Below are 14,182 nucleotides of genomic sequence, written 5' to 3' on the forward strand. Positions count from 1 at the left end.
CACTTACTTGCCAGACATTAAAAATAAACATCTGATTTGATTTCATCCCGCTAGCTAGCACGTCTTAGCTGCACTCTGTTGTGCTACGTCGTTGATACTGCTATGGCGAAATAAGTGCTCTTCTCGCTAAAAAGACTGTTTAAAAAATTGCGGACATTACTATGCGAAAAATCCAGCATAAGCTGGGAGTGGGTTATAGAAATTGCGTCTCACGCCTACTCTCGTACTGGAAAAGCAGTAGCCAGTGGCAGCAGTTCGTGTCTTTCCGAACGACACCGATTTCTCCTTATGCTGACGGTTGTCCCCGTATCTACCAGGTGTCCCAGCTAAATGTAACCAAGCGTTTAAAAAACGCGGGGTTTCCCACCCGTCTGAAACCAAATGAGGGTTGTTTAGTGTCGCGTGACCTAGTCTGCAGTATTTTTTTCGTTCTTCAAGATTGACTAATTAGTCAAGCTTCATTAAACTTTTTAATTATGGACTTGAGGAACAAAGTGTCAATTGAAAAGTTGTAGATCGCTTTGAGAAACAGCTTACTGAGACATTTGCAGCAAAGTAATATTTACGTAAAGTAGCTTCTTAACGGTCTTTAAAGGGAGACTGAAGCACTTTTTCTGAAAATCGGTCTGGCAGCGGCATCCTATAGTTTTTCATGCTGTATACTGGAATATTGCATCCAAATAAGGCAAAAACAAGCGCGAATTGCCTTTTTGAGCCGAAATATGCGGCCTGTGCCGCAGGGCACGCCGCGCGGCGCGGCGCGCCGCCGCCCGCGATTGGTCAAGAGAGGTCGTGACGTCACTTTGAGGACTGGAGCAGCTGCCGATGCAGATCCGGCGCTGCGTTGAGGGCAGATCGCAGCTTTCCGTGTCGTTGTAAAAGCGAATACGGCGACTATTTTTTTTTACTGACCACCGAAGTAAAGGATACTACAGTTTGCTCATTCCACGTATCGCCTGAAACCAAAAAAGACACAAGCAAAAAATTCTATGCCTAGCACAAGCATACGCCAGCGTCAAAGACGCGATACAGACCATGCGTAAAAGGTGCCAGCACAACATCAGCTCGTATTCTCGGAAAGGAAGGGGTGCGAACAATACTCAAGTCAATTACCACCACCGGACGCCTCCTGGCTCGCCCGGAAGAGCGTCATCCTAAAGAAAAGGCCCAAAGCACTGTGTAAATCCTGTTCTCAGTACCCGGCGTTGCAGGTTGGGGCAAGAAAGTATTTCAAGTGAACGATGAAGGAGCACAAAGTTGGTGTCAAAATTAGCGAAGCGCAGTGGCCAAGTACTGCGAGGCATGTGACCACAAGATAGTGACGCAATCATGGTGCGCTGGAAACCAAGCCAAATACGCGCACAAATACGCTTCACTCCTGGCGCGTTCAGCAGGTGCCAGAAAATATTAATCGCTGCCTCGGAAACGTCCGCCCTTCCTAGATTTGCAGTTTAGGTTCAGTGAAGTAGTTGCCAACTATATGTGTGTTTAAAAGCCAAGCTAGCTGCAACTCGCCCGCTGCCACAACTTGATGAAGAAACCGAGTAAGGTTGCGGTGTTTTTTTGCAAAAACTCGGTTGGCATTCGTTTCTCACATAAATTTGCATCCGAAATCAACGTCGAACGCTTTCATATTAATTGCTTAGCTAGGATTAAACGAGATGCCGCATATGAAGAGCTTCGATGCTTGCTTGCTTTGCTTTATTGTGCTTTGCTCTGCTTGCTTGCTTGGACACGTCGAACCGAGTTTAAAATCACTAACCGAGCCTTGCTGAGCACGTCTCAGGTGGTCTGGCCGCACCTAAGCTGAGGAGAGCAACACATGCTTAAGCCTCTATAAGGTTTCTTCAGGGGCTAAGTGAGCATGTTTCTACTTTTAAAAAGAGGCGCTTCTTCGGAATGGTGACACGCCTCTTATGCGCGAGGAAATCGATGGAACTGTGTCATGGTTCAGCCGCGCCTTTTCGACAGAAATCTCCAGAGATCACACAAGGACAAGCTCTGCCTGTAGCCGCTCTTACAAAGTGTTTCGAGCAGAGTAAGCTTGCTTTAGTCGGCTTGAATTCTTCGTCACAGCAGCGAGCGGTTGTGCTGCGAGCTTGTGGTATTGCGGAAAACAGTGGAAGACGACACAGTCGCGGCCGTAGTTGTTCGTGGACACGAACGCAGAGTAGTACCTGTTGAATCTGATTCTCAAGATCGGCTGACACGTTTTGTACGTCGCAACGCGCGCAGTACGAGGAACAACGCATGCAGCACGAGAAACAACGCGCGCTGAAAGCGCGCTCGGGTGCGCCGAAGCATCCCCGGCTCTTCAACATGACGTCACGCTGGCCGACATGGACGAGGTTTCCCTCTCCGCTGTTCCCCCCTTTTGCGCTCGCGCGGGGCGCGGGAAATTTGAACATTGCGTTTTTAATTGGTGATGGCGCCGCTGTTTTAGCCAAAATCGAAAAAATAATTTCGCAGACGTGATCAGCAATGACACTACTTCAAAACCCTAGAAGGTTAGCTGACTCGAAAACCACCTCAGTATCCCTTTAACCATAACCGGCCCAATAAGAAAAAGCTTCCACATGACAACTGTGCCACTTAGTCGTCCCAAGACGCGCCTTAAAGAATAAAATCCGTTTTTTTCTGAAATCCTCTCCTCGATGAGAATTTGGGTGCACAATAGGGCAGAGAAGTGAGCGAGCACCTGGTCACGTGACAACTTTCTTTTAAGGCCAATAAATGAAGCTACGTAAATCGTACGTTGACGGAAACAGCACTACTAGCGGCTTTTCGAGGTGGTCTAACACTTTTGCATTCGCACTTTCTTCCTGAAGTCAATAATTAAAAAGTTAGCTAATTAAACATAACTAATTAATTAACTTTGAAGAGCGAAAAAAATACTCAAGACTAGGCCACGCGACTATGAGCAACCCTGAGTTGGTTTCTCTGGACTACGACACTTCGCCTTTTTTAAAAGTTTGGTTAAATTTAGCTCTGGCACCCGGTATATGAGTAGCACCAAAGGGTCTCCGATGGTCTGCAAAATATCCGTAACATGGCGTTGCACGGTGCTTAGGAAGTGTATGGCAGACAGGTACCAACCTTCCTTGGCTACCGGAGCTCAAACCTGGAAAATGCTCATCCCGACTCCGACGAGCCTCCACATCGAAAGCACCGAGAGATAGCCTGCAGAGACGACGGTTTATGTTAACGCGTACCGCCATCCCACAATAAATACACGAGCCTCTAGAACTTCGCCTGTCATCGAAATTCGACCGCCGCGGCGGGGATCGAACTCACGTCTTTCGGGTCTGCAGCCAAGAGCCGCAACCACTGAGCCACCGTGGCGGCCTTGTGTTAACCCTAATTTAATCGAGAAGATGCAATAGCGGTTCCCCCAGCATCATTACTTCGTTACTGAAAGGGACCTGGAAATGATATTGTAGCGAAAGCTACATTGGCCACGAACTTGCGATTTCGCTGTGGCGGTGCTCCGAGGAGGCACAAGGCCCGACCTTGAGCCGTTGCCTAGCAACCGCTACAGCTGGCGGACGCTCGCGCTCGCCCTGCCATCTGGCATGGCGTCACACCGCGCGCCTCCCTGCGGAGCCGCCGCCGCCCTTTGGTGTGACGTCACACCGCTTGCCTCGTCCTTGAGCTCGCCTCTGCTCACTTCGCCAACTGGGTCGCATGCCTACTGTCGCTACGTACTGTCTAAACCCAAGCAACCACAGATATCTGTCGGACGTAGGAGCTAGATCCGAACGTCCTTTGCCGAGATCGGACGTCCATCAACGTACGAACACAATCCGATTTCGGATATCCGTATTCGTACATCCGCCGGACGTACGGACAGTGTCCACTTTGTATATCTGCATGAGAGACGAGGTGTACGTCCGAAGGATGTAAGGCCGAGTATTTTCCCAGGCCATGAGGATGGACGTTTTTTATTTCACAGAAAATTCGCGTCTTTCGTGTATGTATACTGTTTTATTTGCATCATCAGTTGGAGGGTTTGACGCGAAGATGTTTGTACAATGGTGCGATTCCACTCCTACCTGCAGTGCAAGAGCAGCCAACGAGCTAAATTTATCTAAGTGGAGAAGCAGGTGTTGCAGAATTTTGCAAGAACTCCATGACTAGTTTTATATTTATAAAACTTCTCCAAATTAGTGGAGTTGTGCGACATGACCTCCGTTTTACTAGCTAAACTTACCATTGAAACCATTCGTAAGAATCAAAATCCCGTGCATTCTGCTATCACCATCGCCATAGATGTCAGTTCGCGGTCAATCCAATCCAATCCATCAGTACGGCTCCGTAGCCATTGTCGCGTAGTGTTGTCGCGCAGAGCTTTATAGCTCTGTTATTATAATGTGGGGCTTTGTTCAGTCTGTAGACGAAAGTAGTATGTAACTTAAGCAATTCGAAAGATACGAGAAGCGCCTGAAGCTCTTCTGGAACACCGGAATCCAGTACTGCGTCGACCTTGGTTTAAAGAAGGCTTAGTGCACATGTGATTGCCTACGAAGGTATGTATCCAGTACACTTTTTATAACTTGCTTCTAGGACAATGCAGCATGCTCATATAACATTCGTTCACAGGACAGTGGGAGCAGTAAGCGCGAGGAGATGGCTTCCACAAGTGTGTGCTGTTCTCACACTTTCGGGAGCCTACATCACACAGCTGCGGGAGCCCTCAACTCGCGCGGCTAATTCCCACTCCTCTTCAGAGTTGCGGGACGGAGTTTTTTCGCATCGTGTTAATTTTTAAGGCATCGCTAGGTTCACTGTGCCTATATAAAGAGTGACAACGCGCGAAAGGCAGACCATAGGAAGCACGTGTAGTTCGCATTGGTTCGCAACGGAAGCTTTCCGGCTTTTTGTGCACACTCGCGCAAACTGCTGCGCAGGTTAGTGCCCTAAGGCCCATGAGAATAAATAAAGAACAGATACATTGTCAAATGTGGCGTGGAAAAGTGAGAGCTGTTATTGCCTTATACTTATTGGTTGGTTGGTTTATGGGGTTTAACGTCCCAAAGCGACTAAGGCTATGAGGGACGCCGTAGTGGAGGGCTCCGGAAATTTCGACCACCTGGGGTTCTTTATGAGGTGTTTGTTAAAGTGCATTGTCGGTTCTACTTTCAGCATTAAACACTTCATTAATTGCTTCCAATGTTTTTACTTGGGCTGCTGCATATTGGCACTTGTTTAACATGACTGATGTTTGCCGCGTTCGTTTTATTTAAGAAATCCTGTGGGTGGGAAGATTACGGATGTGTGTCCCAAGCTTGCCACATTTGAAGAGTCACATTTAAGAAATTTTCCGAATATAACCCATTGCTCTGCTGATGTATCATCAACCAAAATAATATATGCGTGCTACGCATCAAATTGTTCTTGGTTTTATTGCATCGCGCGGAGTGAATAAAGCACGCATGCACCATATATGCGAGTATTCGAGAAAGATCCGCCAATGGACGTACTCAACTGGACGTCCGTCGGCGGGCGAACCGTATACCTTTGGCCACCTTTCGGACGGCCGACGGACGTCTACCGGCTGTTTGCTGATGTTCAGCGGACGTACAGAACATCCGAAACAGACCTCTGTCGGCCGTCCGAAGGATATCGGTGGTTGCTTGGGTACCCTGGCATAACCGAGCTAAGCCAGTGTTTTTTTTTTTTTGCCGCAGTCAAGAAAAGCGCACGAACGATGGATATTCCATCCCTCGTCACTGCACCGCTAAAAATGTTGAAGCCATAGCTTGAATAAACACCGAAAATATCGGCTATTAAAAATGATGCTCCTCCTCCTCTCGCACATCAACTCATACAGGCCGGGACTGCCTGAGACCCCGCCGCGCCTCATACCGCCCACGTGAATTCGGCACGCCCAATGAGAGGTCTCTGCTGACTGCCCATTCACGTCACCGGAGTAAGGATGGTTCACAACGCGCGGGGAGATGTCTCACTAATCTCTTGCGGGTAGCAATTATTAAAAAGTTTTTTTTTTGTAAATGTCCAGTCCACGCATAGCTCTTAAATTCTATTTGAGTACTAACGAAGACAACAGATTATAGAATCATTATAGAATAATCTTCAAACTCATTTCAGGGTCCTTTGAACAAACACTGAGAAACAAAATACTTGGCGATTCGTGGTGCGCCAACTACACATATAAACGGTGTACTCCTGCTTCTAAACAAACTGGAGATCGTTATGTCTGTTTTTGAGCAGCGGTCTTTTTCAGGCCTTTCAGGGGGCGCTCGAGATCGACCACCTGGGGCTCTCCAACTTGCACTCAGCTCCTGAAGCACGCGCCCGCTTTCGCATGTCGCCTCGGCTGGTATGCGCAGGATTCGATCCCGAAACCTCGGGTTCATATATATGAGCACGATTTCATGTTCGCCTGCCTTACTGATGATGGTTAGCAATAGCTAAGTCTGCTATCGAGATCGAAGTCACGGTTCTGTTCGCGGTATTTCAATGAAACCGAAATAGAAAAACGGCTGTGCACGGAGATTTTGGGGAATCTTCGAACTAAGACGCGCTTCACAGCACGCAGTCAACAGAGACAATCTAGTTCCGCGAAGCGGAAACATAAAATTTCAATGTCTTAAGAAAGGAGACGAACCTAAGGTACAGAAGACAAATTTTTGGTTGCGGGCTTTGGGGCGAGAGATGTTACAAGAAGCCCGTCGTCCCGGTTGATTTTTACTCTGTAAGTGTACACAGTCAACATCCGCTCATGTAAGCATCAAGTGCCATCCCGTGACCTCGCATTGTGGCAACCCAGGTTGTCACCGAATGGCCAGGTCGCATGTTTTACTGTACGTTTTAGGCGTCGTCAAAAAGGCAGCCAGGATGGCGGTGACCGCTTTCGCCGAGCTCAGCGCATTACGGAGTATAATTCGAATTTTAAACGCATCAGTGCGTTTGGCGGCCATGTTTTCACATTCTCTTAGCCGCGAATCTTCGTCCGTTGGTCCGTCCACACCAGAGAAATCGCGACAAAATAAAACAGCCCACGTTAGCGTTTGCCTTGGAGAAGCCAGCCAGTGTCTCTAACCCTCGTTTCTCTACACAAGGCTTCCAATAATGATTCTAGTTTCTCATGTAAGCAGTGCTTTAGATGAAAACATGATAAACAGGAGTGCTTATTGCGTACAGCTTTATAGTGCGCTGCTTGCATGGTATAAGCCACCAACTTTCCATGCGTTATATGGTATCGAACTCGCTAGCTGGTATTAAGGCGAAAGCCTTCAGTGGCTCACACTGTCGTCCGTCCGTTAACAAAGCGTGTTACACGCGTTTCACTCGGTAACTAAGAAAGATAAAATGACACCAATGGTTGCTTCAGATAGAGGAAGAAAAATGAACCTAGATGCCAAGTTTTGTGACTGTAGAGAAATTAATTATAGGCAAAAATGCCGAAGTTTCGTTGAATTAGCGCGGACGTTGATGTAGCCACAGGAACGGTGTTAGTCATATCCACCGGAAGTCCTCACTGCATAGTGAAAATTCTCACAGAATGGGCGGAAAACGTCGAATTTGTGTCAAATTAGATGAAAAAATGCGTAATTAAGCGTAATTAACACTAAAGATTCTCGAAACATGTATAATTTGGGTATCGATATAGCGACGGGAACGATGTGACGTCACATCCACCGGAAGCCATCACGGCATAGTGCCCTCGGCTTTCGCCTCTCTACACTTTAGTTGCAAATGTGTATTCGCAATATTTCTACTTACCCATCTATTTCCGGTTCAGCAGACGTTCAACATTTCATTTTAAAGCGTCAGTTACATTTCACCATTTACGCGTCCTCCAATACACCTTTCGGAGAAAAGGAAACAATCGTCGCGAAGCTAAGTAGATGTTCGGCGCATAGTTCGCATCAGATGGAGCTTAAGTGCTTAGATTCTGTCTTTTAAGCAGTGATGAGCCTTTACCTATACCACGGGCACTTCTGCGGATGTTAGAGAGATAGAGAGAGAGACTAATGTTAAATGTTGTATCGAACTACTTCGGCCCACTTCGCAACTGTTTGCGCTCAATCCAGTGCGTCTTTGCATGTAAAAAATACCTTCGCATTGACGAGTTAAGTGTTTTACGCATTAGTTACTACATGACGGCGCAGTACAAGAATATCAGCCGATAAACGCGGATGATAAATAGCAAATAGCTCAATTTTTAGTGGGCGTTCGTTATTTTTTCTTCTCACACGCGCCCCTTCGTTGTTTTACTACGCTTGAATGGAGGAGTGAAACACACAGCGAGTCACACAAAAGCGTAACACAGTAGTGCGTGGAAGCATGAAGGAAAAAAAATGGCTGGCAGTTCAGCATTGCTAAGCACGAAATACTCTGTGAGAGCACGGTGGGCCACCAAATTTTTGGGGTGGGCCAAGTCAATTTTAATAATTTTGGGGTGGGCCACCCAAATCTTTTAGGTGTCCCAGCTCGGTTCTTGATGTGGGTTCACTCCATTTCCAAACTTTTGGAGGTAGGCCACCCATATTTTGTGAGTTGGCCAATTCCACTTTGAGACTAGGTCAAGCCTGTATTTCAACTGAACACACCCAGATTCACTGGCAGTCAAGACTCAGCGAAGGTGATTCCAATAGCAAATCTCAGGTGTCCTAACCACAGCTGAGGCATGCCTCATGTGCCATGCCGTGTATTGACACCCTTAACCATCGGGGTGATGCGCAAAATTGAGTTTTACTGGGGCCATTGCCGTACACAGCCATTCCGTTACTGAGTCTGGCTGAGGCACCATTTTCTTCGCATCAGACTTCGTCGAAATGGCACCCTTTCTATGCGGCCATACAACGACAATACCCCATTTTTTAGGATTTGAACCTCCGGATTAGTGCCTTAGGACTAAAATTTAGACCACCTGGAGTTATTTTAATGTGCACTTACACAACGCAGCACACGGGCGCGTTTCGAAGTTTCGCCTGCCGTAAACGCAACCGCCGATGCCAAGATAGAACACGCGCACTTTGGCTCAGCAATCCACCTTCTCGAGTAGCGGCCGAGAAATCTGAAGCGAGGAACACTGCATACAGTATCCTCTCCAGTAGGGAGTGCCCCAAGACCCTCACGACTGCCTGCAACACTCGATACCGGAGGAAGCTTTCTGCTTCATAAATAGCTACGCCGTCATCGAAGTGCACGGCCCAGTCACAGGCGCAAGCAAAATCTGGTACTAGGCCTCCTACTCTTCCTCCTCCTCACCTGGGACGCAATCCCCTCCTCCGCCCCAGCGTGCTGCGGATACAGCAGGGCGGGTCGGGACGTGCGTCGGCGTCGCGGCCCACACCCACGTGACGAAGGCATGGCCCGAGCTCTTTTTGCTGCTGGACACCCTCCGTTGCCTTCGGCAGCTAGCACTGGGTGAGCCTCACGGGAGACCGGAGGAGCCGCCTGCAATGTGACACAAAGTAGCAGTCAGCCGCTACATTGACAACAGATGCGAGAGTGTTCTCTAAGCTGCCACAGCCGGTGTCCTCTGTTATTGGCAAAATTACAGTAGAAACCTCTGTTATAGGGAGCTTCAGAACACTCTCTGTTACTTTGGATACTTTACTGCCTTTCCTCTATGAAATGGTGTCATTGCTACTTCTCTCTTAGCGGTGGCTCCAACTCGCATTGGTCTGCGCAACAGAGACCATTCCATGGACCTGTTCAGAGATTTCTACTCGAACTTGAAGTACGTATTGGCCAGACAGAACTGCATAAGTCTCCTGAGATCCGGAAATAACACCTACCTTCGATGAACTGTAAGAGTTAGACGAAAGGCTAGAAAAGATCACATACAGAATACACGGGCTTGAGAGCGAGCTCACCGGGACTAAGCGACGTCAGGGCCTTCAACCCACCGTTCCACCCGTGTTGCTGCGGCTTTTCATAACGCGCTCTACGACAAAGACTGCATCGAAGCGCACGTGCCAGGAATGTGCTCAACTCCGGAGACGGTCCTCCTCTGCCTCATCTGTGAGAGCTTCCCATTCCCAGGATGGCCCTGCTCATGGTGGTCCCGCGGCCTATAGCGGCCACACTGTCGCCTCCCTGCTCCTTTCCGTATTGGAATTTTATTGCTGACATTATGGAGAACTATAGTAGCTGTGCAATCGTTATAAATATCTTCCAATATTTTCACATAACACTCTTCTATACCCTCATTCCGTAATGCCTGCATGACAGGTGAGGTTTCCACTGAGTTAAATGCTTTCTCGTAATCAATGAAGGCTATATATAGGGGTTGGTTATATTCTGCGCATTTTTCTATCACCTGATTGATAGTGTGAATGTGGTCTATTGTCGAGTATCCTTTACGAAAGCCTGCCTGATCATTTGGTTGACTAAAGTCCAAGGTTGTCCTGACTCTATTAGCGATTACCTTAGTAAATACCTTGTAGGCAACGGACAATAAGCTGATTGGTCTGTAATTCTTCAAGTCCTTGACGTCTCCTTTCTTAAGAATTAAGATAATGTTAGCGTTCTTCCAAGCTTCTGGTACTCTCGAGGTCACAAGGCATTGCGTATACAGGCTGGCTAGTTTTTCCTCCTTAGGGATTCCTCATTAATCAGGATATAGCTCTCAATATCGAGGAGTTTTAAAGTATTAACGAGAGAGTGGCAGCTATCGTAATTAGGCTTAATAAGAGGTACAAGCTGAAGGTGGTGCAGGCCTACGCGCCTACATCAAGCTATGATGACCAGATAGTTGAAAGCTTCTATGAGGATGTGGAATCGGCAATGACGAAAGTAAAATCACAGTACACTGTACTGATGGGCGACTTTAATGCAAATGTAGGTAAAAAGCAGGCTGGAGACAAGGCAGTAGGTGACTATGGCATAGGTTCTAGGAACAGTAGGGGAGAGTTATTAGTAGAGTTCGCAGATAGAAATAATTTACGGATTATGAATACCTTCTTCCGCAAACGAGCAAACAGGAAGTGGACGTGGAAGAGCCCCAATGGTGAGACTAAAAATGAAATAGACTTCATACTGTGTGCACACCCTGGTATCGTAGAGAATGTGGACGTCCTCGGTAAGGTCCGTTGTAGCGACCACAGAATGGTAAGGTCTCGTGTTAGCTTAGATTTGAAGAGGGAACGGAGGAAACTGGTGAAGCGAAAGGCTATTAACGAGTTAGCATTAAGAGGGAAGGTAGAGGAATTCAGAATGTCGCTGCAAAACAGATTTTCCGCTTTAACTGAAGAAGACGACCGTAGTGTTGAAACAATGAATGATAATCTTACAGCTATCGTTACAGAGTGCGCCGCAGAAGTAGGTGGTAGGATGGTTCGACAGGATACCAGCAAGCTATCTCAGGAGACTAAACATCTGATTAAGAAACGCCAAAGCATGAGGACGTCTAACTCCACAGACAGGATAGAACTAGCAGAGCTATCGAAGTTAATAAATAAGCGCAAGGTAGCCGACATAAGAAAGTTGAACATGGAGAAAATCGAGCATGCTCTAAGGAACGGAGGTAGCCTAAAATCAGTGAGGAGAAAACTGGGCATAGGCAAAAACCAGATGTATGCGCTAAAAGACAAACAGGGCAATGTCATCAGCAATATGGATAAGATAGTTGAATTAGCCGAAGAGTTCTACACAAATATATACAGTAGCAAATGTAATCATCAAGTTACTGAGGGAGGCAGTCGAGCACAGCAATGGGACATCCTGCCAGTAACGAAGGAGGAAGTAAAGAAAGCCTTAGGAGCAATGCAAAGAGGGAAAGCAGCTGGTGAGGATCAGGTAACAGCAGATTTGTTGAAGGACGGAGGAGAGATTGTGCTACAAAAAACTAGCCACCCGCGGCCTAAAGCGGCCCAACTGTCGCCTCCCTGCTCGCGGTGGTCCCGCGGCTTATAGCGGCCCAACTGACGCCTCCCTGCTCGCGGTGGTCCCGCTGCCTGTAGAGGCCCAACTGTCGCCTCCCTTTTAAAAAAATCTGAAAAATATCAATTTTTAGTTTTTTGCTAAATATGAAATTACATTCTTTTCTGCATCGTTTGATGTATCACACTTCATCCTGTGCAATTTATATCAACCTGAAAAAGCTATCTGAAAGCAAAGCGGTCAGCGACACACCCCTTTACCAGCGATGTGTTTTTTCCGTTTTTACTGAAAACTAAAAAAAAAAAAACTCGAAATGTTACGGAATTTAGCTGCAAGCGAAAGTCTCTGGCAACCACCCAAGCTCCCTGGCTACCATTCGAGCTCTGACAACCATCCAGAACCCAAACGAGTCCTTCAACAACGTCGTATGGGAGTGTGCTCAAAAAAATGTCTTTGCGGGCCTACAGACAATGAAGATTGCTACATTAGATGCTGTTCTGACCTTCAATGATGGCGCCATCGCAAGAACTAAAGTTCTTGTGGCATGTGGACTAAGTCCGGGGAGCAACACTGTCCGCTGGCTGAAGCAAGTCGATCGACGTCGAGTTTACTTTGCTGATCGAGCTACGCAGCAAGTGACAAAACAGGCACGAGAAGCTAAACGGCAGGAAAAGAAGCACCAAGCTGACCTAGATGATAACTATGCGGCTGGTGCCTACTGAATAAATTGGTCAAAATGAGTTGGCTGAGTAGAAATCTTGGGATTGAAGGTTTTGTTTACTTTAAACTCAGTTTTCTCAAAACAAGATTTTTTGTTACGTCGGTACCATTATTTTCTAAATGACAATAGATATCAAGCTGATTTTTTCTGTGTATACAGTACATATATGTGGCAATTTACTGTACCAAAATTATCAGCGTGCGAATAATAGTCTTTGTTTTAAAATAATAATATAAACAAAATTTGGTCAAAGTTAGGGTGTAGAAAGTAAAAAAATTACTAATAATTTCATTTCTCGCATACTAAAATAATTTTGGTACAGTGGCTAGACGATGAAATTCTGAGCAACATGACATAAATATCTTGCTGCTATCTTTATTAGTTGCTAAGAAAAGTGTACCACAATATGCCCCAATATACATGGGAAAGATGGGGCTTACCCTGTCCCCTTAAGTGTAGAAGCCCCCGCTCTAACAACAAAAATTCAGGGGGCACATTGACTGTCTAAAGTGGGTAGAGGCGGAAGCGTTTTCGGCACCACCTTCGCTGTTTCTGTGGCACCGGTGGCGTCACATATAATTGAGTACTAATTACTATGTGATGGCAAATCACTAATTAATGGTTAATTACTGATTAATGCCTGAATACTAATTAACTGCTAATTAATGACGCTTAAGCTTCGCCTTTAGGAGTGGAACGCGACAGCGCGTTGTAGCGCTGCCAGGGAGCGCTGCCCTTTGAACGCAACGCTTTTTTTGAGGAAAGGAAATGGCGCAGTAATTCTCTGTCATCTCGGTGGACACCTGAACCGCACCGTAGAGGAAGGGAGGAAGTGGGAGTGAAAGAAGATAGATAAAGAGGAGCCGTAATGGAGAAAATGAAAATTGTATTTGAGGAAAGGAAATTACGCAGTCACTGTCTCACAAAATTCAGGGGGGCACTTTTTTGACCTAAAGTGTGGTCACTGATGCCCCTAAGAGTGGAACGCGACAGCGTCTTGCGACGCTGCCAAGGAGTCCATAGAACGCCGTCGCCCATTCGGTACTACGCCTCCGTAAATTGGTTTTTGAGGAAAGGAAATGTATCTGTCTCTCATTTGTCGGTGGACACCTAAACCTCGCGGGAAGGGAATGGAGGAGGATGAGAGTGAGTGAAGACACCGCATTCACTAGACGCGCCTTTGTTCATTTCAAACCATCGAGCTGGCATGGCGGAGTGGATAGCATGCTCGTCTCTCACGCCGAAGACCGGGGTTCGATTCCTGAGCTCGACCAATTTCTTAATTGGTTTTATTTATTTATAGGGACTGACTAGTACAGCTAATTAGGCTAATTGGGTAATTAAGCAATTAACTAAGCTCAGTCCCACTTAATTGGATCATCACTATACGATCCCTTCAATTGGTTGCATGGTTACTAGCCAAAGTACAATTGGCCCTGTTTGAAATTCGCGGACTGTGACGTCACGACCGTTTCCACCAATTGAAAAGCGTGACATTTTCTGTCGACAACTGCTGCTTACAACGATGAGACATTAAAGGCTTCCGCCTTAAAATCCTGGTGACGCTTAAACGGGCTCCAAAGGGGCTAGACATTAACTTCGCTT

General features: G+C 46.7%; 2 protein-coding genes across 36 annotated transcripts in view; both read right to left on the bottom strand.

The window, feature by feature from the left end:
* The window catches only part of LOC149347898 (uncharacterized), a 483,015-nt gene that overhangs the window by 132,223 nt on the left and 336,610 nt on the right, over positions 1-14,182 (bottom strand). The window lies entirely within an intron of this gene.
* Positions 1-14,182, bottom strand: part of LOC149347899 (uncharacterized) — a 55,927-nt gene that overhangs the window by 3,068 nt on the left and 38,677 nt on the right. For 3 of the 4 annotated variants that reach the window (XM_089587733.1, XM_089587732.1, XM_089587731.1), the window contains one exon: positions 6,909-9,426. In XM_089587733.1, the coding sequence (XP_089443859.1) occupies positions 9,387-9,426 (40 nt within the window). In that variant the 3' untranslated portion in view covers positions 6,909-9,386. Of the gene's footprint in view, positions 1-3,096; positions 3,181-6,908; positions 9,427-14,182 lie in introns of those variants that run through there. The other variant, XR_016292696.1, reaches the window with a different exon arrangement.

Source organism: Amblyomma mixtum, chromosome 4 (genome assembly GCF_055824585.1).
Source record: "Amblyomma mixtum isolate Tamu chromosome 4, ASM5582458v1, whole genome shotgun sequence".
Lineage (NCBI taxonomy): Eukaryota > Metazoa > Arthropoda > Arachnida > Ixodida > Ixodidae > Amblyomma > Amblyomma mixtum.